Source organism: Diplotaxodon limnothrissa, linkage group LG5 (genome assembly GCF_057381915.1).
Source record: "Diplotaxodon limnothrissa isolate DT_005_m linkage group LG5, D_limnothrissa_male_GT1.1, whole genome shotgun sequence".
NCBI classification, from domain to species: domain Eukaryota; kingdom Metazoa; phylum Chordata; class Actinopteri; order Cichliformes; family Cichlidae; genus Diplotaxodon; species Diplotaxodon limnothrissa.
The window spans coordinates 7,433,522-7,459,747 of NC_140600.1; the positions used below are offsets into that span (position 1 = coordinate 7,433,522).

The window sequence follows — 26,226 nt, forward strand, 5'->3', positions numbered from 1 at the left end:
TTGTGTTACAAAACACACAGTAAACATGTATGTCTATGCAGAGTGAACTATTTTACATTGTTCACCAGCTGTATGAAGAAACTCACCAAATGAACAACAGATAATAACATTTTGCCTAAAATCAATGTAACAGTGAATAGTCACATTAGTTTAGTTTGTATGCACTTCAGCACAGAGTCAGTCTTTTTTGTCATTTTTGCTGTGAAGTAAACAAAAATTCATTTGCAGGTAACATTTCTTTAACTTGATAGTAACAGTAAGGACACTGTACACTGTAAAAAAAAATCCTACAAAAACAGTAATATTCTGGCAGCTGGGGCGCCAAAATAATACCATAAAATAACAGAAAATAACTTTCCCATGAAAATACGGTTATTTTCAGTAATGACAATACAGTTTGTTGCCCTAATTTTACATGGGATTTTGCCCTTTTCAAGTGCTTTTAAACATTAAATTAGGAACATTTTAATGTGATTAAACAATGAAATTACCTATAAACAAGGTCAATGAATGCGGCAATATGAATAATAATACTTAAATGTACAGAAATATACAGTTAACAGTTGGTTTAAATAATAATGGATTGCATTTATATAGCGCTTTTCGAGACCCTCAAAGCGCTTTACAATACCACTATTCATTCACTCTCACATTCACACACTGGTGGAGGCAGCTACAGCTGTAGCCACAGCTGCCCTGGGACAGACTGACAGAGGCGAGGCTGCCATGTCGCGCCATCGGCCCCTCTGGCCATCACCAGTAGGTGGTAGGTGAAGTGTCTTGCCCAAGGATACATCGAGAGTGTCTGAGCCGGTGCTCGAACCGGCAACCTTCTGATTACAAGGCGAACTCCCAACTTTTGAGCCACGATCACCCTAAATAACATTATTTGATGTAAAAAAAGTTCATAAGAATCATTTTATATATTTTTCCATAGCATTACATTTGAATTTAACAGTTCAATCTTTCAAATAACGGACAAATATTTGTGAAATTATGATACATTTGTGAATGTATTTTAACAATCTAAATATGCATATGTACACACAAATATATTTAAAAAACAAGAAAATTATGTTTTATTACATTTACAGTGATTTTACGTTAATTTACATTTGAAATGTAAAATCACTGTCTATTTATGTAAATTTAATGATATTCTAGAAAAACACTACAAAACTGTAAAATGCACAATAAAATACTTTTATATTACAATTTTTTTACAGTGTAGTCCTGTAGTGCCTTGAATGCCTCACAAACTGTGTCTGGGAGAAACATTTTCATGTCGCGTTCACTCGTCTTGTGAATGATTTTCTGAAATATAAAGTGAAACTGCAGGATTCTTTCACATCTCTTTAGTAAATCAGAAAATAAGCAGGGGAAAAACTGCAGGGCTGCACATGTTTTAACAAAAGGTTCTTATCTTAACTAAACAGTCGAAGCATCGGGAGCAGGATTAGCAAACACTAGGTAATGAACTGTGTGTGTGTGTGTTTGCACAAAAGTCCCCAGGTTAGATCTTTCCTGCTGATGACACAAATTGGTTGCTTTTTTGAGTTTTTGTTTTTTTCTTTTTGTAATATTGGCCTGTAGCCTCGTTCTGCTCTGTTATGTATGCAGTTTACTGAAACCAGAGTGTAGCCTGGCTTACATGACTCTGTTTTTCTGCTGCAGCCTCACATGCACCTGCGCTGCTTCTGTTTTTGGCTCATTGTTGCTGTCCTCATTATCTGTGCCCGAGTACATTTCAGGCCGAACTGTATACCCGTCAGCCAGTATACAAGTCAGTATATCTGATTACTGTACTCTCAGCACTGTCTTCATACTGAGTAGCATGGCAGCTGAGTTAGCGGTGATATGGAAACAAGTAGTGTCTCCACCTATGGTAGTTGTCTAGTTTGTTGAATACATGGCTGGCAACAGTATTGTATTCACTTAAAATAATGTCATGGGGTCACAGTTGAGTCTATATTTCCCACAGTTAGGCTCTGTTGGTGGTTTTAGTTGTGGTGCATGTCCATGTGTGGAGTGTGGAGTGTGTGTGCCCAAAAAGAGGTCAAGGTTTTTTCTTTGTAGAGAAATAATTTTGCTTGCCAAAGGCATTTTAACCAGCACCAAAGAAAACTCACAAGCAGCAAAGTGATAATGTTTTAGAATGAAAAAAACAAACAAAAATCAAGCGGTGTGTGGATGTGTTTAATTACATCATTCAACAAGCAGCACATACTTGGTGTGTTGGTCTTCTTAGAGGCCAGCTCTTCTTTATCCCACAGCTGGTGGATCAGCAAGCACAGATGTAGTGATCTGGTTTTGACAGGGTCCCACTTTTACACTGATAGTGACCTGAGTGCTTCATTAGAAACACTAGAGCCCAGCTTCTCCCAGCAGTATATTACAAGGTGGCCAACACGCACTCATGTCAAACTCCATGTTTCAGCACCAGCGTAACATCGTAAATGTTGAACTGAAGACTAATAGTCTCTCTAGTTTCACACCGTTTTCCAGGCTTCTTTTTTTCACTGCTAAATCCTGATTTTATAACAAAAAGAGGTTCACTGACAAAATCTCCGGCCACACTTTAAAGTCTTGGTGATTCTGTGATTTCAGCAGTATTCACATGTTGAATCTTCACTCAGAGGCACAGTGTGAAGTCCTATCAGGATAAAACTTCTTGTTAGCGGCTGTACTGACGATTTGTAGTCAACAGTTCTTTAGGTTTCTACATCGGTCATGAACTGTCTGAGTAACAGTTTAAAATGGAGCGTTTCAGACAGAGGCTGAACGAAGGTCCTGCAGCAATGTACAGTATAAAGACACAAGTGTGTTCAAAACTCTAAAATGTAACTTTTCTAGTTATAAATACATTTTCACAGCTGTTTATTCAACTGACAAAGATGCTTTTTTATCGTTACCAAAGTTGTACCACAGCTTCCTGTGTTTGATGAGGTGCAGTTTGTGTATAATCTATTCAGTAATAGTCACAAATAGCAGAACGATGCAAATTTCTGTCTATTTACTCAACACAGACTCATTGCTGTTGGATTGTAATTCTGAGTGTTTCGGTGGTGACTGAGCATGGTAGTAAGCCAGAAATAACCCAGGAAGTACACAGCGTACTTTATTTAATGAATTATGAAGTAAAATAATAGATATTTAGATTACTTACAGAGCAATCAACAGTTGTGGACTGCAGCTGATGCCAGTAGTTCTGTGTAAGCTTGGTGTGCTCAGCTTGTGTTACTGCTTTCAAAAATTGATATTTATTCAACCACAGCAGTGGTAGTTACTTTACCACAGGTAACTTGTTAGAGTACTTTGTAGTGTAGTTTGTTCAGAGTCTTTTACCCTGTGGCGTGAAACCCATACTTTCGGCTTGACAGCTCATTGAGAAAGGATATAGTACTCTAAATGCAACACTTTGTACGGTGCCACACCCAACACACCTGATAAAGCGGTTACACACACACACACACACACACACACGGTCTCACGTTATTTTTGTGTTGCTCACTTCTTTTCCGAGCGTTTCAGTGGAGGGTGTTGCACTTAGTCGGTGGCTGATAAATCTTTTGCCGCTCAGCAGGTCCGTAATTACATCTGACCTGGTTCAGCCACAGCAACACGAAGTGGAAGAAATTTGAATTTCTTCAGGTCAGGTCAGAGACTTACTTTGGTGAGTAAAAATGGTCTGCTTGAACTCACAGTACACAGCTTGCTAAATTACTGTGTGCAGCACTGGAGCTAGTGATCGTCAGGGACCTGTAATGTTAGTCTAAGTCTTCTTCTGCCTAACAAGGTGAATGTTGCTGTACCACAGCAGGTGAGCAGCGTGTTACTGCGCATCGGTCTGTGGGACAGGGGGAAAAAACATGCCAGCCTGCTTGCTGGGTTAAAATTTTCAAGTACACTAACCTTACCTCCTGCTGATTTTATATCCATACGCCCAGAGGAGGGGTGTTACACAGTCCTGCACCCTTAAACGCATCTCCTACACCTAAACCGTTTCACTCTTTATAGAAGTGCAGCCTGAAAAAAAATGCCCTCAATATGCACAAATGCGCTCACTCTGAAAGTCACCCACTTAAATCTTTAAAGGCTAGAAGTGCAGCTAACACACGCGCACGGACACACACATACACACACACATATTAAACGATGCTGCAGTAAAGGAACCGTTAGGGAGTTAATTCCAATTCTGCTGACAGTAGATAGGTTTTACCATTCTCTCTCACTATCACATAGTAATTACTTATAAGGCCACAGGGATTATGATGTCCCCAACTCCCCTCTGTAATAGAGCTCTTGCTCCATATAACCCTTTAGCTTTGCTTCCCAGTGTCTATCATCCCCCTAATTAAGCTGTCCCTCCCTCTCATTATCGCTGTATGTAATATCCTCCAACCATTAACTTAGCCCACTTCACCCACTCCTCACCATTACTAACCCCTCCCCCCTCTCGCTTCTCCTTCAGTTTTCCTGTCTTGTTTTTGTGCTTCTCGCTCCTGCTCTTTTCTTCACTCAAGCCTTCACACCACTGCCACACTGCATCAGCTTGGTCTAATTCTACTCCTACACAGCAGTGAAAGGAAGCAGAACCACAATGCCCTGAATATACCCGTGTTTGAGTTCGGGGAGTGGGGGTTCGGGGTGGGGGGTGCGTCTTCACTGACACAATACAGTACAGAGATAATTCAATATGCATTGGCCTTACGTAATCAGCCACGTTTTTCGGTGCAGGCACATCATGTCCAAGCATGCATCGTGCTTCGTTTTCTCAGCTCTGATCATGTTTGCTGTTTCCTAAGTGCCTGCGTCTATTTCCGTCTTGTCTCCATGGCTCCTGTCGCAGCCACATACAAAATGCAGTTGCATCTTCAGATGAGTTGATCCACAGCTTCAGCGTACTCCAACTCTCAGCTGAAAACACATTGAGACGTTTGTGCATCTGAGCATCAAGGCACGACTGTGTGTGATGAACGTCCCCTGGGATCGGTGTCCTGTTCTTTGTTGACTCCATAGTCCGCTGTTTCCTTATTGGTGGCTTTTGAACAGTTCCTTGTTGTATTTGAGTCTTGATAGCTCAGTTAAAAACAAACATCTTTATTAGTTGACCTATGAAGATAATGAAAAGTATTCTTTTCTAAGGACTGTGTAGCTCTATCTCTGTAACTGGAAAAAAAACACCCTAAAAATGGAAAAAGCAGGAAATGTGTACCGATTTCTAGGGTTGTGTTTGTTTTCATTTGTTTTATGTACATTTTAATTATCCCTTCATTCTTTTCATTTGCTCTCTACTTTGCTTTGACTGACATTTTCCTTGTCTGAATTTCTACTTCACTGCAACTTACTGGTATTCAGGAGTCTTTCACCCTCAATCATTTCATAAGCAGTTTCATTCTTTCACAGTTTTTAGACTGCATGACTCAGGGCATTATCATTCCCAACGCGTAATATACCGACGATTTGTCACACCCGAGGCGTCTCATAGTAACGCAAAAGGTATCCGTCCACGTCCTTATAAAGCGCCCTGGGTTCTCACTATACTCCAATATAGCAGAGGCTCAAGCTGTCCATTCCAACACAAACACATGATAAATCAACAGTAAAATAGCTTCATGTTGTGGCCGTTACAAAGTGTATTCCAAGCTGATTCAGGATCTGAAAGTGAACAGATTAAGGTAATAGTGCTTTGTTATTATTATTATTTTTATTTCTCATGTATAGATTCATTCCCACCTAGAGCAGGTCGATATGACCAAAAATTTTTTTTTTCAAATATAATTTGAAAATTTGCGATAACGATATAACTGACGATATAATTGACACTAGACAAAATACTTTACAACTCCACAACTTTATTAGTGCAAAAAAAACATCAATGTATTTTCACTTAAACAAGCAGCTGATTTTTATGTGCATTAAAGTTATATAAAGATTTAACAGTGCAAATGCAAATTCCTTGCTGACAGTTTAACCAAAAGGCATTTCCAGTGGAAATTGGCCGACATATCCTCAGCATAACCATGTTTAATATCCACAAAACTTACAAAGAGGTTATACACACACAATACGGTAATATTATGTTGAAACACAGTACGTATCACTCCGCGAGGCTCCTGCCTACGATAGCCATAATGCTCCGACAATCCATCAAGCGGTGCGGGTTTGTAGCTTAGCAAAGTCGTACTAAAACATTTGACAGATTTTCGAGCGCCGTGTACATAAAATTGTTTCGAGGTCAGTAAACACAACCAGAATTCATACAAAAGGCACACGGGATTATAAGCACGTGCGCATTCGCTGTCAAAATAAAAGACGTGCACCAGATAAGAAGTTGCAACGCGCGTTTGCGTACACATAAAAGGCACTGTTTTTGTCCGCTAGAGTGGGATTTTCACGGCATATTCTGCACCACATCTCTGTGCATTCATCATTTTTTTTGAAGCCAGCTCACCTCCTGCAACCACTTCTCCGAGAATACGCGCTTCTTTTGCGGTTCGGACTCCTTCTGACATTTCTTTGGAGGTGGAGGAACACCAAAGTAACTGCTTAAAGGAGCTTCTTCGACATCTTTAAGAGTTTTAAACAAATGTCTGTCCTCCTCCAGAAAATCTTATGTACACAAACGCGCGTTGCAACTTCTTATCTTGTGCACGTTTTTTATTTTGACAGTGAATGCGCACCTGCGGACCACTTATGTGCACCCCTGATTATAAGGGGCACTGCCGATTTTCAGAAAAATCAAAGGATTGATTTTAAGTGTGCCGCATTTTCCAAAAAACACGGTAATAACGACGGCCCGCTAGCATGCTCTACCAAAAATAGTGCTTTGTTGTGTATCTGACGGACGAAAGCTAAACCAGTTCCAGCAGCAGTTGCAGCATTTTTACAAACCGATTCTGGTTCATCCGTTTCATTCAACGATCTGCTTTCACCCTTCTCATTCTCTGTCGCCGCCATGCATGTATGAAAATGTGCGAAAATGTGCGTATGAAAACGAGTATGTGTAGTGCGCTCATGCACGTTTTACCCATATTCTATCGCGATATTTCATTTTCTTATCGTTGCGCAACATTATACCGATATTCGATATCCGTGAACGATATGATATGGCCCAGCCCTATTCCCGCCTACTCTCATTCCCAATGCGTAAAATAGTGACGATTTGTCACAATCGTAGCTATTTTACGCGTTGGGATGAGAACCTGTTGCATCACTAGGTGCTTAATTTTATATACCTGTAGCAATGAGACTGGAAACTGGAGACTATGTTCACAGTTTTGAACCAGCCACTGTCAGTCCAACAGTCCGTTTTGTTTTAAATTGAACAAAAAGTGAGGGTAAAATATGCTAATAAGCACGGTTTCCAGTCTGTAATGTGTCAGTCTAAGTGATGGTATTGGTGTTGGTAAAGAGCTAGCAAACACAGTCAGCTAGCTAAGTTAGCTCAACCTTTTGTCCAACACAAGAATGTCCTTTTTCTGTGATACTAGATCTACATGACGCTACACTTACTAGTCATACATGATGCTCTGTGTTAGAGCAGTGTCCAGATGGTTGTGTGCAGCTCTGACTGTTGCTCAACACAGCTTAACAGAAAATCCACCACCTTTTGGTGACCAGCACCTAGCCAAATTCTTAAGGAAGCAGACCACAAAATAAGAAGAAATGACAAAACTCATGGAATCCTGTGACTATCCGGTTGTTCAGTCTGACGTCACTAGCCGGGTCTGGGCCTAAACTCCGCTGCAGGTCCATATATCAAACGATCACTATGGCATTACTGAGAGTTGAAAAACTGTCTAAAGTCTTTCATCTTTAATAAAATGATCAGCGTTCTCCTCTACCAGGTGTAACAATTGAGTTTAACATCCAGGCATCCATGAAAACGGAATTTATGACATTTAACGGAGTTAGAAGTTAGCTCGCTAGCTTCTATCTAAATACAATATAGCATGTCCTGACTGCGGGGTTTTGGAAACAAATTAAAACGTACAGCTCTGTTATCACTTCCAGCATAAATGAAGACAGAAAACTAAACAGCAGTGACGTTTGTAGGGTTACTGAAGTTTGGCTAGCTGGTATATAATGATATGCTACGTGACCGCTAGCGACACAGCTATGTTAGCATAATATAAACAAGCTAACTTTTTTTCCACTCGATAAAAGTTAACGTGAGTGTTCTCGGTGGTCAGGAACAAATGTAATCGCATGGCAGGATGCTGTAAAAGGACCAAACTTCAGCCAGGAGAACAACTTAGATAATCCATCCACAATACGAGGTTAGTCATTCATATACTGCTGCATGGGCTGGGCTGTAGTTACATCCTAAGGTTTTAAAAACTGAGCTTAAATAAATGATTAGCAGTAATAAAAGCCGAGGGAGGTCAACAGGGATCACTGACTGTTTTAGGAGCTTTTTGAGATCAAATAGAAGAAAATACATAACATTAAACATGTTAACAACACAAAAGCCATATTAAACGCAGACTACTTTAGACCCGGAAGTAGGATTCGTCGCGTCATCACTGAACAACCGGATACTGGCTATAACCAGCTGTTATACTATACTGGAAAATGCTGTGAATGGCTGCATCCTGATATAAGAGCATCTTGTCATGTTGTCGACCACACATAAGGATTTACTTCAGCTTTGACACTAAGGATTAGTTTTGTCGTTAAACAGGTTAAATTGGCAGGCAACCTGACGTTAGGTGACTTCTCCATTCATCACAATGGAGCAGCTTTTTCCTGCTTGATAGGTGGTCAGTGTGTTTGGGTTTTAATGGACCGGTGGAGTGTTGTGAAAGCCAGAGCAGGAGAAAGAAAAAGGTGCTCTATTTTCTCCCCCTTAAAAGCGGCAGTGTTCTCACTTTTACTGCATCTGCCAGCTGAGCACACAGACACGCCCAAACACACTCGAATAAATGACACATAAAAACCATAAGGACAGCCAGAGGGAGGGAAACACAAGCGATCTGTTTGCCTTTTAAATACAGATAAGAGAGACGCCAACTGCTCCCCAACAGCCTCAGCCAACAATCAGCCACAACTGATTTAGTCTCTGCTCGCTCATTACAGGACCTGGACCCTGTGCTGGCAGATTTAGGCTGCCAGTTGACTTCATGGGTGCGAGCACAGACACAGGAACAGCTGCGCTGGAGCATTTTGTAATTTCAGTCTTGTGTAAAATATGTAAATGCTAATATAGCATAGCATGATGGCAAGCAGCAGCATAGTTTAAAGAAGCTCTGGTGACAGCAGCAAGATAATTACACCTCATTGTGATTTCCTACCACAAAGTCTCTGTCTGCTGAAAGCATTTTAATAATGATAGCTCATGGTGTGTTTGTTTGCATACAGCGGAGATAAGATTAGTGAAGAGAGCAGCCTTTGCATCTCTGGAGGCTGAGGGATGTAGTCTCTCCTCCTCCTGGCCTATTAACAAAAAATAATTTCCCCCAGGGATCAATAAAGTATTCTGATTCTGATTCTGATTCTGATCTAGAGGTCAGCTCAGATTCACACAATAGAGTGCAACCCATAAGCCATCAGACATGTTCATTTTTCCCTGCTTTGTGCAGAAGCACATTTGCCTGTTATTGTCTGGAGCACTAAATCAGATGGAGCTGGGCAGCCAGGAATGCCAGAGCCCCATCTAATCTTCAGGCTGATCAGTGGCAGGGTTTCAGCTGGGAACAACAAGGTGATTCAGCCGGCTGCGAGGAGCTGAGCTGTGGATCTGTCAGCCGGAGAGGCTGAATATAGTAAGACTGGAATTTGCCACATGTTCTCTTGAGAAGAGCTATTGCACCTCAAGCTATTACAGCTAAGAGGCTATGTAAATGTCAGATAGAGTATACTGTGGCTGGCTTGAAGTAAAGCAGACAAAGGCCCTGCTGTCCGGAAACTCCTATCCAAAGGAAGTTCCTCTTTAACTTTCTTTAACTAACTCCTTCCAAAGTGTGCACCTCTCTTCAATATGGCAGTTTTACATGGCTCTCCCCAAACATTACCTGTCAGTGTGTTTCACACTTTGTGTTAGCATTTTCTTCATGTGAAGTCTGAGCTTCTTTAGCTTTCTCTGTCAGTGTCAGTTCAGCTATGGCAGCTCTTACTGCCAGTCCTTCTAATCATCCCACAAGGAGCCACAAACATAAAACCCATTATCAGCTTCTGAAACCAGATCCTCAGAATATTACTTAAAGTGCTAAAAGAGGCTTTTAGGTAGTGTGCTGCTCAAGTTTAGCAGTTGAATATGGAACAGCACTGGTTTTATTAAAATGTCACAGTGAGAACTGTGTGTTGCTGTGCAGTGCTGTTCGATATAAGGATATATATCGGATGACAATATAAAAACATCTATCGTTTCATTTTATACTATCGTTTGTTTTGTGGTGTCGCAAAATAAACTGTTTACGGCAATATTTTTTCATCGTTTTGATGGTCACTGTAGTGGTTATATTAATTTCTTAAAGTTCTCTCTTTCTCTTATATTTAATATAACCACACTACAGACGGACAAGCGCCTGTTTTTATGGGTTGTAGTTTGCAACAATGACCGTAAAACCATCGCGTGTCCGCTTGTTTATTTTCCACATAAACCTTTCACAATAAAGCTCAAGATCCTGTTGAGACTTTTCAAAATAAACTGAATTACGTGAAAGATGCAGAGTGTTTACGGATGAGAAGTAAAAAAGAGCCGCCAGGTGCCAAAAAATAAACCTTAGACTCAAACGCTAGAACAGGCTTTTCCCCGCAGCACGCCGTGTAATAAATACAAAGAAAACGGCGGCCGTTACAACTTATGTCTAAAAATGTATAGTTTCATGCATCGGTTAAAACACTCGACTCCAGGTATACAACGCCCAGCTGGAAACACTTCACGCAAGTCGAGCTGCCCGAGATTCACAGAACTTTCAGAAAATGTAAATTTTTTGTGATTTATATCGTTATCAGGACGATAGATGTCTTATATCAGGATATGAGATTTTGGTCATATCGCACAGCCCTACTGCTGCGTTTAAATGTTCAGTTTCATCCAGTGAGCACACAGAGTGCTTTTGAGTTAGACGATAGGTGTAAGAAGACAGGAAGGATTTCACCAGCTGCATTATAAATGGATAGAAAGAGTTTGATTTGATTTGATATACCTTTATTAGTCCCACAGGGGAAATTTCAGGTTAACCCTCTCAGGCTCAAATTAAACTTTTTGTTGCTAATGCACAGTCCTGCAGTGATACTTCTGAGTAAAAAAACCTCATAAAATATGTATGTGGGGTAATCAGGTTGTTAGTTTTTAACTGTTGCAAATCTGCAACGCCTGCCTTGAGAGGGTTAAGGCTGCCGACCTATTGCACGCAATGGTGGCGCCATCTTACCCTCCGACCATACATACATTACACAAAAACATCACGTCACATGTTGTTAACCATTATCAGGTACACTTCTTGCTTTTCAAACCCAATCACAGGTTAGTTATCCATCCTGTCACAGTTTATGCTGTAAAGGCAGCAGAGACTAACTACAATTTTGGTTGAACTCTTTATCATTCAGAATTTGTATATGAGATATTTGACTTTTCCTTACTGATACAACTATTTTAGTGAAATTTTAAGGAAGGTGCTATTCATTTGTACAATGCAAGAAAAGAAGGAATCTTATGTATAAACTACAGTAGCAAATGATTTATGCACAGATTATTCTTTAGGTGTGCCGAATAGTGCTTTCAACTGATACTCAAAATTCAATTGTAAAGTTGAATATTTTAAAAACTGTTCAGCTGTAATCAGCTGGATTCCCACCAGAAAAGTTGTAGTAGCCAGCACTGCTGTGAGGCTAACGTAGCACCATCCACCTGTATCCACCTGTGCAGCTCTTACTGCATGTAGAGAGGGAGAGTGGTTAATGATTAGCCTAGCATAATCAAGGAACAGCGAATGAATATTAGCTGGATATTGAAATTAAACATTGAATGTATTTATTTATTTATAGTCTTTGTCAAGAAGTGTGTGAGAGCACAACCCTTATGTACATGAAGCCTTTTCTGATGAGTTAATGGTATCAATCGCAAGGCTTATTTAATACAGCACAATGTTTTTGATGGTCCCATTAGGGTCAAAAAGGAGGCTAAAGCAGGCTGTGCTTTGGGGTGACTCTATCTACTAGCTTGCATTTGAGTGTGCAGTGTCTGTGGGTTTGTCAGACCTTGTCTGTTGATATCCAGTTTCAAAACACCAAGATGGATATGGCAAAATGCTCAGCTGTATTTACATCTTGGATACTGTATATATCTGCAGACTCAATCAGCACTACAGGAAATAAGCACTGCCATTCTAGCCAGTGTGTGCCAACCTGGGCCATGACGACTGTCTCCCTTTTGTAGGCATTGGACTTAAAATTAAAGTATGGTTGAGGAAGTATTTGGATCTTAATGATTCTACTCATTAGTTTGGGACTATGTCTTTCTACATACATAGCAGAATAAATACGAAAGAACAGAAAAGTGAAGGAGTAAGATGTCCCAAAGCTCTGTGATCATTTACGAAATCATTTAATGGAGTCCGATTCACGGTGATGTTGCTCTCATAACATATTTTACCGTTTCGGTTGTCAGACGATGGACAAAAAATGGAAGTTTGATTGTTACTTATACCTGGCATGTTGATCAGCAGGCATACCAAGCTGCTGAGCTAAATGTGAAATAATAGTCATGACAACATCAGGTAAAAGAAACAGAGAGCAGCTGTGATGCTGACACTCACGGTGAGGGACGACAGTTTGAAGCTTAAAGCAATAAACTCATGGTATTTAAGTACAGTCAAAAAACATCTGTTACCAGGACATAAAGTGGAAGTTTGAAATATTGAAGAGAACAACCACTACTTTCAACATGAACCTGTCATCTATAAAGAAGAAGGTGAATTACAAGAAACAGGTTGCAGCTCCTGCATGAGCCACTCAGGTTTGTGAAGGAGCTCCGACAGGTTCCGAGTGTACTCTCGACTTAGCAATGAGCGATTCAATAAACATTCTGCTGGTGAGAGTTGGACTGGGATTTGTCGGGATCGGTCAAATTTCTGAGAGGCAATTTCTCCAAAGAAACGTTCAGCAATTTGTCTGAGGTGGGTAATTTATGTAAAAATAAAATGTGAAAAGCGAACACTCCTGTTAAGTCTGTTTAGAATAAAGCAATGCATTTAGCATTAGGCGACTGAGAAGCTATTCATGAATTGAAATTGTTTACCAAGACTTTCTGGCTCTGTTTTAATAGCAGTTACACTTGTTTGTGATTTTATTTTTTTAATAGGCCTAAATAAAATAGCCCATATAAAAACGCTACTAAATGACTGTGGTTAGTAGGAGTCAGTTTCATTGATACTATTAAGGTAATAATACTGGTGACTCCAGGTATAACAAAGTAACAATTTTCTAAGCTTTTAAACTTGAACTTGAATGATGTTGTTAGTCTGGTGACTCCTTCAACATGATTGGCTCCAGTTACGGGGTGGGCATCTCCACTGTGATATACATTGTGCCAGATGTCACCAAGGCGATATAGGAAAGCCTGGCTATCATGGTCCCCGTGCCTCGCTGGCTGACTCTGTGATAGGCAACATGTTTTGTTTGTTTGCTTTGCTCTCTCTCTCTCTCTCCTCTGCCGGGGCGGTGCTCATTACGGGCTCCCGCCCCTGGCCCACGCACCTGTGCTCACCGGCACACCTGCAGCCAATCCCAGCTGATTGGAGACTTTCTGTGTGTGTGTGTGTGTGTGTGTGTGTGTGTGTGTGTGTATAGATCTGCCCTGGACCCGAGAGAGCGTGTGTGTTTTTGGAATCTGCCGAGGAGAGGAGTTTGTATAAGATTAATCCCTGTTTCCCCTGGACCCTGGAGCCCCGGATCCCTTTCCCTGCCACACTGTATATATATTTGCACCTGGTGTCTCACTGTAAATAAACGCACTCTCTTTTGCCAAGGATTTCTGGTCTGCGCCTGAGTCCGTTTCAAACATTGTGACACTGGTGGACGAATGTCTTCCTGTGCCAAAAGCTCCTGATTGAAAGGAGATTGCTCTGGGCTTTGAGAGAAGTGGAATCTCCCCAACTGTGATGGGGCAATAGATATGAAACATGCAGTGATCCAAGCACCACATAACCCAGGTTTCCCAGTATTTTAATTACAAGGCAATATACTCGATAGTGCTTCTGGCTGTTATGAATTCAAGCTACCTTTTCCTGGTGGTGGAATTTGGAACCACTGAATGATGCTGAATGTCTGGGGCCTTCTTGACATGTCTTTTTATTATAGCTGAAAAAAGTGTGTTCATTATAACATTGTAACATTTATATTATTTCAAATATCAACCAAAGTATTTAAGTGTCATTTGAGTTCACAAACCTAAACTACACATACTAGCCTACGATACAACAAGCTATATCTCTGTTTAAACAAAACCCGCCCAATTTACTGGAAAATGTTTCACCAGTACTGCTGTCCCTATAAGCATGTGAACTGGTGTCATTAAGTTCACAGTATGTAGGAGTGCTCCCCAAAAACGTGCTTGCACTCAACGCTGCACTAAAGAGGGCTGGGTATCGTCACTGATTTCTAGAATCGATTCTATTCCGATTCACATGGTCCTGAATCGATTCGATCCATGATTCGATTCGATTCGATTCGATTCGATTTGATTCGATTCAATTCGATTTTAATCTGGGAAATTTTGCCTCAGACAGTCAGAAATATTATAATTCAGATCAGTACATTTACATATTTTTGTATCTATAAAAAGGAAGCTGACACACGCAAGACTTTATCAAAGGTGTGAGCATCACAGCAGATGCCTTTGTGTCAAAGTAGCTGAAGATAAAACACAGAAAAACATGAAGGTGGTTTTCCTGTTCTGGGATTTTATAAAAATATTCTGCAGTAGATCAAAAACGAAAGAAAACTATTAATCAACTTATGAATATTACCTCTGAAGTTACAGCAGTTTTATTAGAGACACAGCTAAGCGTTTTACATAATTTTAAAAAGTTTAAATTTGTTCAGAAGCCTGTTGAACGGGAGAAATTAGGTTTTCTTTTCGGAAGTAAGTAAAAGGAAAAAAAAAAAAAGCGGCCGACAGCGCTGTAAGAACGGTAGACTTGTGCGTAACAAGCAAGAAAATAATGCAGAAAACTGATTTCGGGGATAGACGGGAAACTGTTCAGAGAGAGAGAGAGAGAGAGAGAGCTGTGCATGAAGTGTGATTTTATTGTGGTGGAAGCAAAACAGCAAAAGTCAGAGGGAGTCCATGACAATGTTTATGTGAAGCTTAGTTTGGATCTTCTTTTGCTGCTGGTTCAATCAATATTGTTTGGAGAGAGATCAAACTAACAGCTTTAGAATCAGTGCAAAAAGGGCGTAAACACAAAGCACGGACCCGCCGAAACATCAGAATCAGCGAGCTGTCGGCTTTCAGCCCCGACCGTGTCCGTGCTGTCAGGTGAGAAAGGCGACATCTCACTGATTTTGATCCGCAGGTCCACGCTTTGTGTTTACGTCTTTGTGCAGAAGCCGTGCTCCTGCTCTTATTTACTGTTTTAAATGTTTGGTGGTTGTCAAAAATTTGTGACGTTTCACCTGAGATTCTGGAATTCTGGGCAAAATACATTTATATAAAAAATCTATTCAGGATTTTAATGAATCGATATCACGTTATCCAAGCCAGAATCGATTTTAATCGATGAATCGATTATTAAAACCCACCCCTAGCACTAAACTGTTATTGTGTGGCCCGAGTTATATAGAAGAATGGGTTTCAGAGCATAGCCACACTATTTCCCTGTTCTCAGTCTCACTGTGAGTGCAGTCCTCGTATTCACCGGAGCTAACAAGAGAGATGAAATGAAATAATATTAATTGAGTTGACTGACAGCAAATTAAGGCACTATAAGTGTAATGAATTAGTATTAGACTTAACATTAGCATGAGGGCATTCCAGAGGGCAGCGACTGAATCCACCCTTTTCAGCTGCATCATCTCACTTGAGTCCAGTTTGTGCATCCTTCAAAAAGTATTGAGAGGATAGAAGGAAAAGCTGTTTGTGCAGCGGGTGAAATACTTATAAACTACTGACTATTTGCTGTTAGCTTCCTCCATGTTAAGTTAGCTCTCCTGCTAATAGCTGGTACTCTCCTGAGGTGTCTTTTTTCTTTGTCTTTTCTTCTCTGAACTCAAACATGCATATCAATAGAGGATTTTACCAGATAAGGCTTGTTTGAGCCAAACCCTGATTGATTCAGACTGTGCTGGGAGAGCTGTTGGCCAATAAACAATGCCTTGCTTAAATGCCTATGTGCACCCACAGAGAGAGAGGGAGGGTACACACGGGGTCAGTTGTAGAGCAGAATAAACACACCATGTGTTTGATCTCACCTCTAAATAATGAAAAATAGGTTACTCCACTGAAAAACAACCTGGTGTAGGAGGTTACTGAAGCCTTTTCCCAGATTTTAGCCCAACCTCTAAGACAGACTTGAAAGGAGGATTAAAGCAGAAATCACATGATGTGTTTTTTCAGAACATTCAAAGATTGCTGCTGCATTTCACTTGTAATGTTGTTGGTGCAGTAGCCAAGATGACAGTCTCTTTCATTCTAAATGTACAACCCGTTTGTAATCTGCAGGACCATGATGGTGATGAATATAGATGTTTTTAGTCTATTTGCAGGATTTCTCCCAAGCAGATTATCCTGTAAAAACAAGCCGAAGCAAACATATTTATGAAGATCAGGCACAGGAGCTGCTTGATGTTGGCATTTGTTTTGGCATCCAGTTGGCTTTTTCACATACATTTTCACATACATTTAAGATGGTACTCCAGTAATTCAGCATGGCATTTATGTAATGTCAGGATCCACAAGATCCCTGACTTTTAAACACCAGATTGTTGCATCCTGTATTTCCTTCAATGCATTTCTTTTATTAGACCCTTTCTCCCTGGTAAACACAAACTCCCCAACACCAGTTTCTAATCTAATTTGCATGTCACACCCACATACATTTAGCTGTGAATGTACTGTATGTGATTACGCATGCCGTGCCACATTACAGCGTGCGATCACGTCAGATTCAATTGTTCAGGCATCGTGTAACTATTTTCATTGGTTACTGTGGTAACAACCTAGATAGTATGTGTGCATGCTAACTGCTGTGATTTCCCAGCACAGCATGAAACAACATGCCGCTGTCTATAGTGATAATGTGTCCTGTCAGTCTGTCCTAGCGGCACCTTGTCACGGTGAAGGAGTGTCTCTGTGACAGACGTGTTTAGGCAGTTGTTATTCTGAGCTTATTGGATTCTGGATGCCAGCGTATCCATGGGTGTGTTTACAACCATTAGGTTCAGTTAAAATGTGTGGTTTGATTCTTGGGTGAAAGACATATGGTCGAACACAGGATTTTTTGATAACACGGATAAGGGAACTGCTTCTTTGGTACCAAGCTGATGACGAAGTTCTGAAAGTGTGGCAGCGCTTGTTTGTTTTTTTAACGGTACCACAGGTGCTGGAGATACGGACAATGGCAGCAACATGTGGAGAGTCAGAGGTAAGCTAACAAAGCTTCAATTAGCGGCTAACGTTAATGTAGCTGTCCTTGACCATATGAAACAGGCTAATCACTCTTTTGATCAACTTGTCATTTGTTTTGATGTTAAATGACAGCTTACAGAAGCAACCCTCTCTCTTAGAGAATGCTTTGTTCATCAAGCGACCAAGCTGGAGTATTTAAATGATCTGATGTGGATTGTACCAGCTGGTGCCTGTGGTGGTGATTGAAAGGTTAAGCCTTTTACATGCAAATTTCAGGTTGGCAGCAAGTGTCACACCAAATCAGGTGAATGAGAAGTGAGACCGTCAAAGCTTGAAACTCATGTGGTTAGTTTAGCCTAAGAAAAAGACCAAGCACTAATATGTGTATGTGTGAAAGACTTTGTGTGTGGTCACCAGTATATGAACCTAGACAGCTAGATCAGAAATCACCAACACCGTCCACCAAGACAGTACAAATATGTGGGCTGCAAACAAGCAGAGTGCGAATAATCGACAAACACACACAGAGCTTGTTGCTTAATCTGGCAAACATCATACAGACTAAGGGTATTTTGTTGTCCCACTCAGACGAAGAGGGCAGCCAAAAAGAACTGATATGTTCTGATACACGAGCAAAAACTTCAGTCAGACACTGAGATGAAATTTTTATCCTACCTGTTTCCCGTCAGTGTGTGAGGGCAGCGTGGATGAATCCTGACAGCTGAGATGGAGCACAGGATTCATCCAAAGGAGGGCTGCTTTACTACGAGTAGGTCCACCATATAAATGTGAAGCCTGTGTCAAATGTGTAAAAGAACTTTGAACATTATTTTCCATCCTGACAAATACAACATTTATGTAGTTACTTCTGCTGTTCCACTGCCACTTTTCCTGCTTGTTGGATGCTGCTGCAAATATGTAGTCTAAAGAAGCTGACACACTACTCACCATAAGTAATAAGAGGAAATCAGTCCGTCTAATGCAAAATCCTAAAAAAAACTTTACTGATGCCTGAAACGTGTCATTGTAAGATTTAGACCCAGATGTTTCACATCTGCCTAAGTCATACTAATAGGTGTAATTTGACAGATAAGACAGTTTTTAAAAATGTTACGTAACAAATATGTGAGAGGAATAAAAAATTGAACTGAACCTTTAACATCTGCAGCAGTCAAATGCAGTACACATATTATTGCAGTAACCCAAAAACATAAAAGTAAAATTCCCCTAGGAAACATTTGCTGCTCAGTAGGCACTTTCATCTTTGAAACTTGACTGCTTTATTGCTACTTCTACAACTGACTACCTCCTCCATCACTAAGAGTTGTGCTTGTAACATATTTAAACCTTATTTTTTGACATTCATTCATATACACTGTTCTTTCACTCCCTCTATCAGTTCTGCATGAACTACTGTCTTTACTGTGGAGATTCATGAGAAGTGAATATTAAAAGCTTTAAAGGAAAATGGTTTGTGAAGTGTAAGCTCTGAACAGTCTGCTTAAATGTTAAAATGAGAGTGTTACATAAGTAAGTAAGTAGGTACACTTCTATAAACTCCCAATGACTGTCCTGATGTATTGGCCCTAAAATAGCTGAAAACTGTGAGAGTTTAGAGAGAGAGAGCGATGGAGAGAGAGACAGGAAGGAACTGCTTGGTAGGGTCAGTGGTCAACTGTTACTATAGATACATATAGATACATACATATCTACTTGGCTAACACCCAAGGTTATTACAATTAACTGAAACCAAGCTGAAAACTAGAATTAAGAGTGATAAAACATTTTAATTAACTTCTACTAAAGTGTTTTAGGTAGAATTTAGATTTTAGTTAGTTTTTTTTTTTAGTTTTGAAAATAATGAAAACAGCAAATCCTGTGTTTTCATCTCACCTTACTCCTAGAATCTTCATGGGTCGCAGCAACCCTCTACACCAGCGGTCCCCAGCCTTTTTTGCGCTACCGGTTTAATGTCAGACAATATTTTCACAGACCAGCCTTTAGGGTGTTGCAGATAAATCCAACAAAATAAAATGATACGACCAAGACAAAAACTGTGCTATTTTGTAAATATAATAATAAAGGCGAATTCACTGTGTAATTCTGTAACTTTATTAGCAGTGTCCTCCGGAAATGCGCCAACAACATTGAGCATAACATCCTCCTCTCTGCCCCTTAATGCTCTCTGGTTGCTATGGTAACACGTAAATATTTATTTCAAAATAAGACACACAACTGCACAGTCAGAAATAGGGGTACGGAAGGGGTACATTACTGTGCCCCAAGGTACAAAAATGACATTAATACAGTCTAAGGACAAATATTGGACCTCGGGGGAACTATCTGTACCTTTTTTAGCATCTGAAAGGTACATACATGTTCCTTAATTGTGAAAAGTACTTATTTGTACCCATTCTTTCAAAAGATAAAGTACAGGTTGATTAAGCTCTTTTTGATTAGAGTTTTTTTTTATTCTTTTTGACAGTAATTTATTTGCAACTGTATTGATTTAAGCATATATTTTAGTGTTTTTATTTTATTTTTTATTATTTTCATTGCTGTTGTTGTTTTTGTATTCCCTGAACCCCCCTTATTTTTAAGCTGCTTTAAGAACGATGAATTTATTTGAAAGAAAAAAAAGTAAAAATGCATTTAAACATTTTTTTAAGAGAGTGTTTTTTTTAAAAGTATAATTATTTGGATGAATTGCAAAAAAGCACCCTTATTGAACTCGAAGTGCGAGTTGAGCCCATCCTCACAACATCAAACAAAAAGTAGAAGAAGAAACTCAACGAATAGCTGGTGGATTCTAGAATTTTCTGTAAATGCAGCAGGTGCCATTTTGTTTTATCAACGGACGGAGATGGATGACGAACTTGCAAGTCCTGGTGTGCTCTGTTCACTTTCAACCGAGGAACTCTTAACAAAAATACAAGAGTGGGGCTTAGATGTCACCGAAGCTGAAGCTCAGCGTTTCAGAGGTAAGTTTTATTTAAAGAAAAATGTAGCGTAATTACTAATTATTGGTTTAGCCTAGCTTAACGTATATTAGCAATTTAGCTAGTTTCGGCACTCTCTTAGCTCAAATTATGTCTTTTTACAAACGTTTTTACAAACGTTTCATGTGTAAAGTTGAGGTCACAGTTCTGAAAAATGAAAAATGTGTACACATAGTATTTGTATAAGTTTGAACTTATATATGTGGTTCGGCCACAGTCTATGGGTTCGGTAACCCCTGCGCAGCGGAACGGCGCGAAATTTGATTCCCTGGTAGCTGAATGCAGTTTACCGTTAGTGTATTAATGGTTTAATAAAATCACGTTTTTACATCCATTCCAAGGCCATCAACACACATGGGCGGCTGAATATAACGTTTAAAGGAAATATCTTGACGCCGCACTTGTTTAAAATATAACAAGGGTGTTGCAGCTGGGGTTTGATAGTCGCGTTTTAAGCAATGTGGGAACTTTTTCAGCATGTAATCTGAGCTTGTAATACGGTCCTGCGGGTGTTATCGCTATAAGTAATCGGTCTGAAAGAACAGACGGCAAAAACTGTCGGAAATCTGGAGAAAGGAGTCACCTTAGTAGTGAATATTAACACATTACAGCATTCTAGTCTTTTTTTTTTTCTTCCAAACTTGAAAGGGCACAAAAGCATGCAGGACTCTGCTCTCCTGTGTCCAGTAGTCCCAAACAAACATCTAAATTTAAAAATGAAAACTTTGCATATCGAGAGGATTCACTCTAAAAATTTGGTTTATTTTATTTAATTTACTGATTTTTTTAATGAATATTTCTTTGAACTGAAAGAAGTTGTACAAAAGGTTTTAATGTGTGTGATATACGGTTTTTACCCATGTAAAAATGTGGTGATAAATATCCTTACATTGAATTTAAAGTTTGTACTACCATTTATCTTGCAGACAATGAGGTTGATGGTGACACAGTTGACTGCGGTCTTACTGAGACTATGGTTGCATACCTTTTCCAAGGATCCTTCAAAAAGCAGGTTAAATTCAACCAATTTGTGTCAAGGATGAAGGAATCTTCAGTGACACTGACTCTACAGACTGTCTCTCCAGAAGACTGGCAACCATCTACTTCGTCAACTTCAATAAGGTATTTTCTTATTTATAATGAAGTTAGTATGTCTGAAGCATACATGTTGGCCGTTATGCACTTTTAGGATTTAGTTAATATGATCATTGTTTCTACCATATGTATTGTTACTGTAGTGTTTTATACTTCAATTCATACAATAAAAACAAACACTTAACTGTTTTCACAGCAATGAAAATACTTTGAGACTGCCAGCCTCTTTTGAAATTCCAAGATTTTCCAAAAATCTGCAACTAAAACTGGACAACAAAGAACCGTGCCATAAAAATCCAAGGGACAGACACACAATAATCAGAGTTCTATATGAAGCTGTGGCACAGTATACTATGTAAGTTAATCAGGGTAATGTTAGCTTGTTGCTTTAGAAAAAGCTGAATCTGTCATATTGAAAATAAACTCACACTTGATAAAGTTTGTTTGTCAGCAGTTGCTCTAACACTTATGTTTCTTCTTATATTACAGGTATCCCACAAATTCTGAATATGTGCAAGCTGTGAAGACGCTGGTAATGAAGTATCCTTTCCTCAAGGATCGTGAGGGAAATGGTTATGTAAGTTAAATTTTAAATTTGCATAAGGTTCCTTCAAGATTACAAAGTAAAAGTGAAGCTTTTTTCGATCTTGTTTTGTTAGTAAGACAATCTGTAGCCTCTCAGTAGGTTTGTATGAAGTATGTTTACTGATTCTTTGTTGGGTGTATTTTGTGTAGATTGTTTTTACAGTAACTTATGTTTCTGTTCAACAAGCACACATGGCATATGTCTTTGAGACGTAAATTCAAATCAGAGCGGGCACCACTAGTCGACAGTGAGGCAGTGAGGCGTTGTAAGGAGAAGTTTGGTTCTACGAGGAGAGGGCAGCCTAATAAATGTCAACGAACAAGTCAGAGAAATGTTTGTCAGGTTGGTGTGAGGGACATCTTGAGCTATAAAATGTTCTTGCCTCTGTTATTACATCTAAAACTAAGGATTAGGGATGCAACTGTACCCCTTTTTTCAAACCGAAACAATACCAATACTTGGATTAGAGCACTTGCTAATACAAAGTACCAGTGCTAATACTTCTACCTCACAAAAAATTATTAATTGGAAGGCGCTAAAAGAGGGTGAACTAGATTTAAAAAAACATTTTAAATATGACTCCAAAACTATTAACAATTAAGATTTTATGTGAAATTATTTCAGAGTTTCCATATTTTAAATATTGGTTCATGGTATCGGTTAACTTTAAACGATACGAGTTCTTTGTGATGCACAGATCGTGTCAGCTCTAATTGTATATTTAGTCTTATGTTGGGTTTCTAATCTGTTTTGACTTTCTCTTCTCACTCTTGCTTTCTTTCAAGGGACCATGCGTCCAAGGAGAGGATTTATTATCCATAGACGCCCACTTAAAGGTCTTACAGTGCCAATATCAGAAGATGCAACCAGATACCATGGTGGTTCATAACCGTATGCAGCAAACGTTTGCTTGGCGGCAAAAAGAAATTGCAGATGGTATGCCTGTGGAAGATGTGTTGAAGAAGTACCCCTTCTTAGGGATGCCTACTGGTGTAAGTCAGAAAGCTGAATTGAACTTGGAAATAGCTGTCACATTTAACATGTTTATAGTAGTAAATTTTATTTGCCCTTGACCTTGCTTTCTTCATCTGTCCCTCTTTCCTTTTTTTGTATGTTCATGTAACTTCTTACAGTATTGTTGTTAAATTCTATTAAAAAAAAAATTATGCAGCACCATACATAATTAATATCAACTTTAGATTATTTCATTTTCATACACTGTTATTTTGTACTGAAAATGAATTTTTTACTTTTAGCTGTGCAACGAACTCAGGTGGATCCAACCAACAACGGGTAATGTAAGCCAGCGATTTCGTGAAGGGCTCTCATGTGTTGCAGCAAAGGTGATTGGCCTTACACGAGGGAAAACCCCACTCTACCAGCTCTACCTTGATGCAAGAAAGGAGGCTCTCACTGATGACCTACCAGGTATTTGCTTTTTTTTTTTTAACTTCAAGGCTTCCATTTTATATAATTTTTATAGGTAACTGGAAATGCCAGATAAAATGCATGGGTGATCTTGTGTTTTTTTTTTTTTTTTTTGTTTTTTTGGCAGATCTTGACACAAGGGCTGCACTTTTATTCCTGCCATACGTCTTCAAGGAGAAACTGGATCTCTTTGTCATACTTGGAGAGGTGTGTGTATTAAAATATTTAGTCTATATAAAAGGAAAACAAATGTATCTTTTGTTAAGAGACTAAGATATTGCTTTCCTCTACCTTCTCTTTTGACTTCAAAGGTTCATCCTAAAAACCCCTATCCAACTGTTCAGCTACTTCATGAAGACTGGAAACCAGTGTTCTCCAGAAGCGCTCCAAACATTGTGAAGTTGGATGGCAGTGAAGTGTGCAGAAGCTCGTGTATTTTTGAAGGAATCATCTCTTCTTTCTGCTTGTATTTTGTCTTCAACCTTGCTTATCCAAAACATCTGAAGAACACCCTGATTTTTCTCCAAAAGTACATTGTGAAACTAGATGAGGGTGAGGACCGGCCTCTGCCAATCACAGTCACCAGACAAATAAATCTTCTGTATTGACCACCATGCCTCAGCCATATCAGTGCTCCAAATGTGGCAGAAGAACCTTTAGTTTGACAAAGCTTATTCAGCACATAGGACTTATTCATTCCCATGATGCCGATTTTGATATAACCTGTGGACTCAGTGACTGCTGTTCTTCCTTCAAAAAATATGAATCTTTCAGACGACATGTGTATAGGAAACACAGAGAACAGGTGTTGTGTCCCCATAAAGACTTAGATGAAAATGAGCAGGAGGTAGTCAGTCCACATCCAAATGAATTTGCAAATGACATAACTGAAAATATTGAAACCCCTCCATCCTGGGATGAATTTTTGATAAATTTCAGAGACAATCTTTTCAAGTTCATTCTTAAGTGCAGAGAGAAAAATTCTTTACCAGCCTCTGTTCAGGAAGAAATTATGGAAGACGTGAATTTTCTGATGTGTTTTTTCAAGGAGAACTACGATGCTTTTATAGCATATCATTTAGAGAAAATGGGTCTTGACGTGTCTTTGTGTCCAGAGCTTAAAAATGTCCTGCATTCAAATGAATTTTTTGAGAAGGCTTCAACAGCTATTCGATCTCCTTATTTGGTCAAAGAACATTGCAAATCAAAGCTCAACATGACAGAGCCTGTTCATTGCAAATTAAGAGACTCTGTGGGTCATACAGTTGGCTCGTATTCATATGTGCCTGTTGATAAGGTGCTAAAAAATTATCTTTCTCATGAAGACATACAAGATCACATTTTTTCAAGTGGCAATTCGGAAACTGATGAATTTCTAACAGATTACTCTGATGGAGAAATCTTCAGACATCATCAATTCTTCAAGGATAACCCAAATGCACTGCGACTCCATTTTTATGAGGATGAATTTGAAGTACTTAATCCCCTAGGATCTAAACGATCCAAACACAAACTTAGTGCATTTTATTAGGTAGGCAATTTGGACAAAAGGTACACTTCTCAGCAGAGACACATTCATCTAGCGTTATTGGTACGCTATTCTTTTGTTAAGCGGTGTGGTTGGCATGTTATCCTTAAACCTTTGCTTGATGATTTGGAAAAACTTTCCACTGATGGCTTTACTTTTACCATTGATAAAACTGAACACACTATTCATGCTGCTCTTGCAACTTTATCTTGTGATAATTTATCAGCTCACATGATTGGTGGTTTTTCTATGTCATTTAACACTGGTAGAATTTGTCGGTATTGCATGGCTTCTTATGAAGATATGAAACAATCCTTTGAGGAAGAAAGCTTTGTTTTAAGAACATCAGAGGTTCACCAGTATCATCTTGCACGAATCCAAGAATTTCCGGATGATAAAACAATATATGGTGTAAATAGTTCATGTCCTTTTGACAGACTGAGTTATTTCAGTGTTACGCAAGCTTTACCACCTGATGTGATGCATGATCTGTTGGAAGGTGTAGTTCCTCTAGTTATGAAACTAGTGATTTGTAAAGCCCACACTGAGAAGCATATTACAATTAGAGAGATCAATGAAGAATTGCAAAAAATGTCCATTGGTCAGAATGACAAAACAAACAAACCAGTACAGTTATCAGAGAGACTTCAGAGTGTTGGTATTGTTGGATCAGCATCTCAAAAGTGGTGCCTGTTCAGATTGCTGCCATTTCTGATGGCAGACCGTGTGCCACCTAATTGTAAATATTGGCATGTTTTTCTTCTATGTCGTGAAATAACAGAGATTGTAATGGCTAAAAAAGTGCGAAAAGAGAATATTTTATTGTTGAAGTTGCTTGTCCATGAGTTTCTCACAAAACTGAAAAGTGTATTTGGGGATGTAATTACACCAAAGTGTCATTATTTAATCCACTATGCAAGACTGATTGAAATGTTCGGCCCTCTACGTTTGTTATGGTGTATGAGATTTGAAAGTAAGCACCAGTATTTCAAAACGTTGTCCCGCAATTGTAGAA

The 26,226-nt window shown here is 39.3% G+C and overlaps 1 protein-coding gene across 2 annotated transcripts; it reads left to right on the top strand.

Annotated features, from left to right (window-relative positions):
* The first annotated feature begins 20,276 nt into the window (after nt 1-20,276).
* Nucleotides 20,277-24,291, top strand: LOC146631522 (sterile alpha motif domain-containing protein 3-like). Of its 2 annotated transcripts, XM_085353727.1 has the most exons (9): nt 20,277-20,556; nt 21,501-21,696; nt 21,866-22,024; nt 22,159-22,246; nt 22,442-22,597; nt 23,041-23,247; nt 23,512-23,683; nt 23,811-23,890; nt 23,995-24,291. In XM_085353727.1, the coding sequence occupies exons 1-9, from the start codon at nt 20,277-20,279 to the stop codon at nt 24,289-24,291; spliced, it is 1,635 nt and encodes a 544-aa protein (XP_085209853.1). The 2 variants fall into 2 exon arrangements, with proteins under 2 accessions (XP_085209853.1, XP_085209854.1); XM_085353728.1 differs by lacking the exon at nt 22,442-22,597.
* Nucleotides 24,292-26,226: the final 1,935 nt, after the last annotated feature.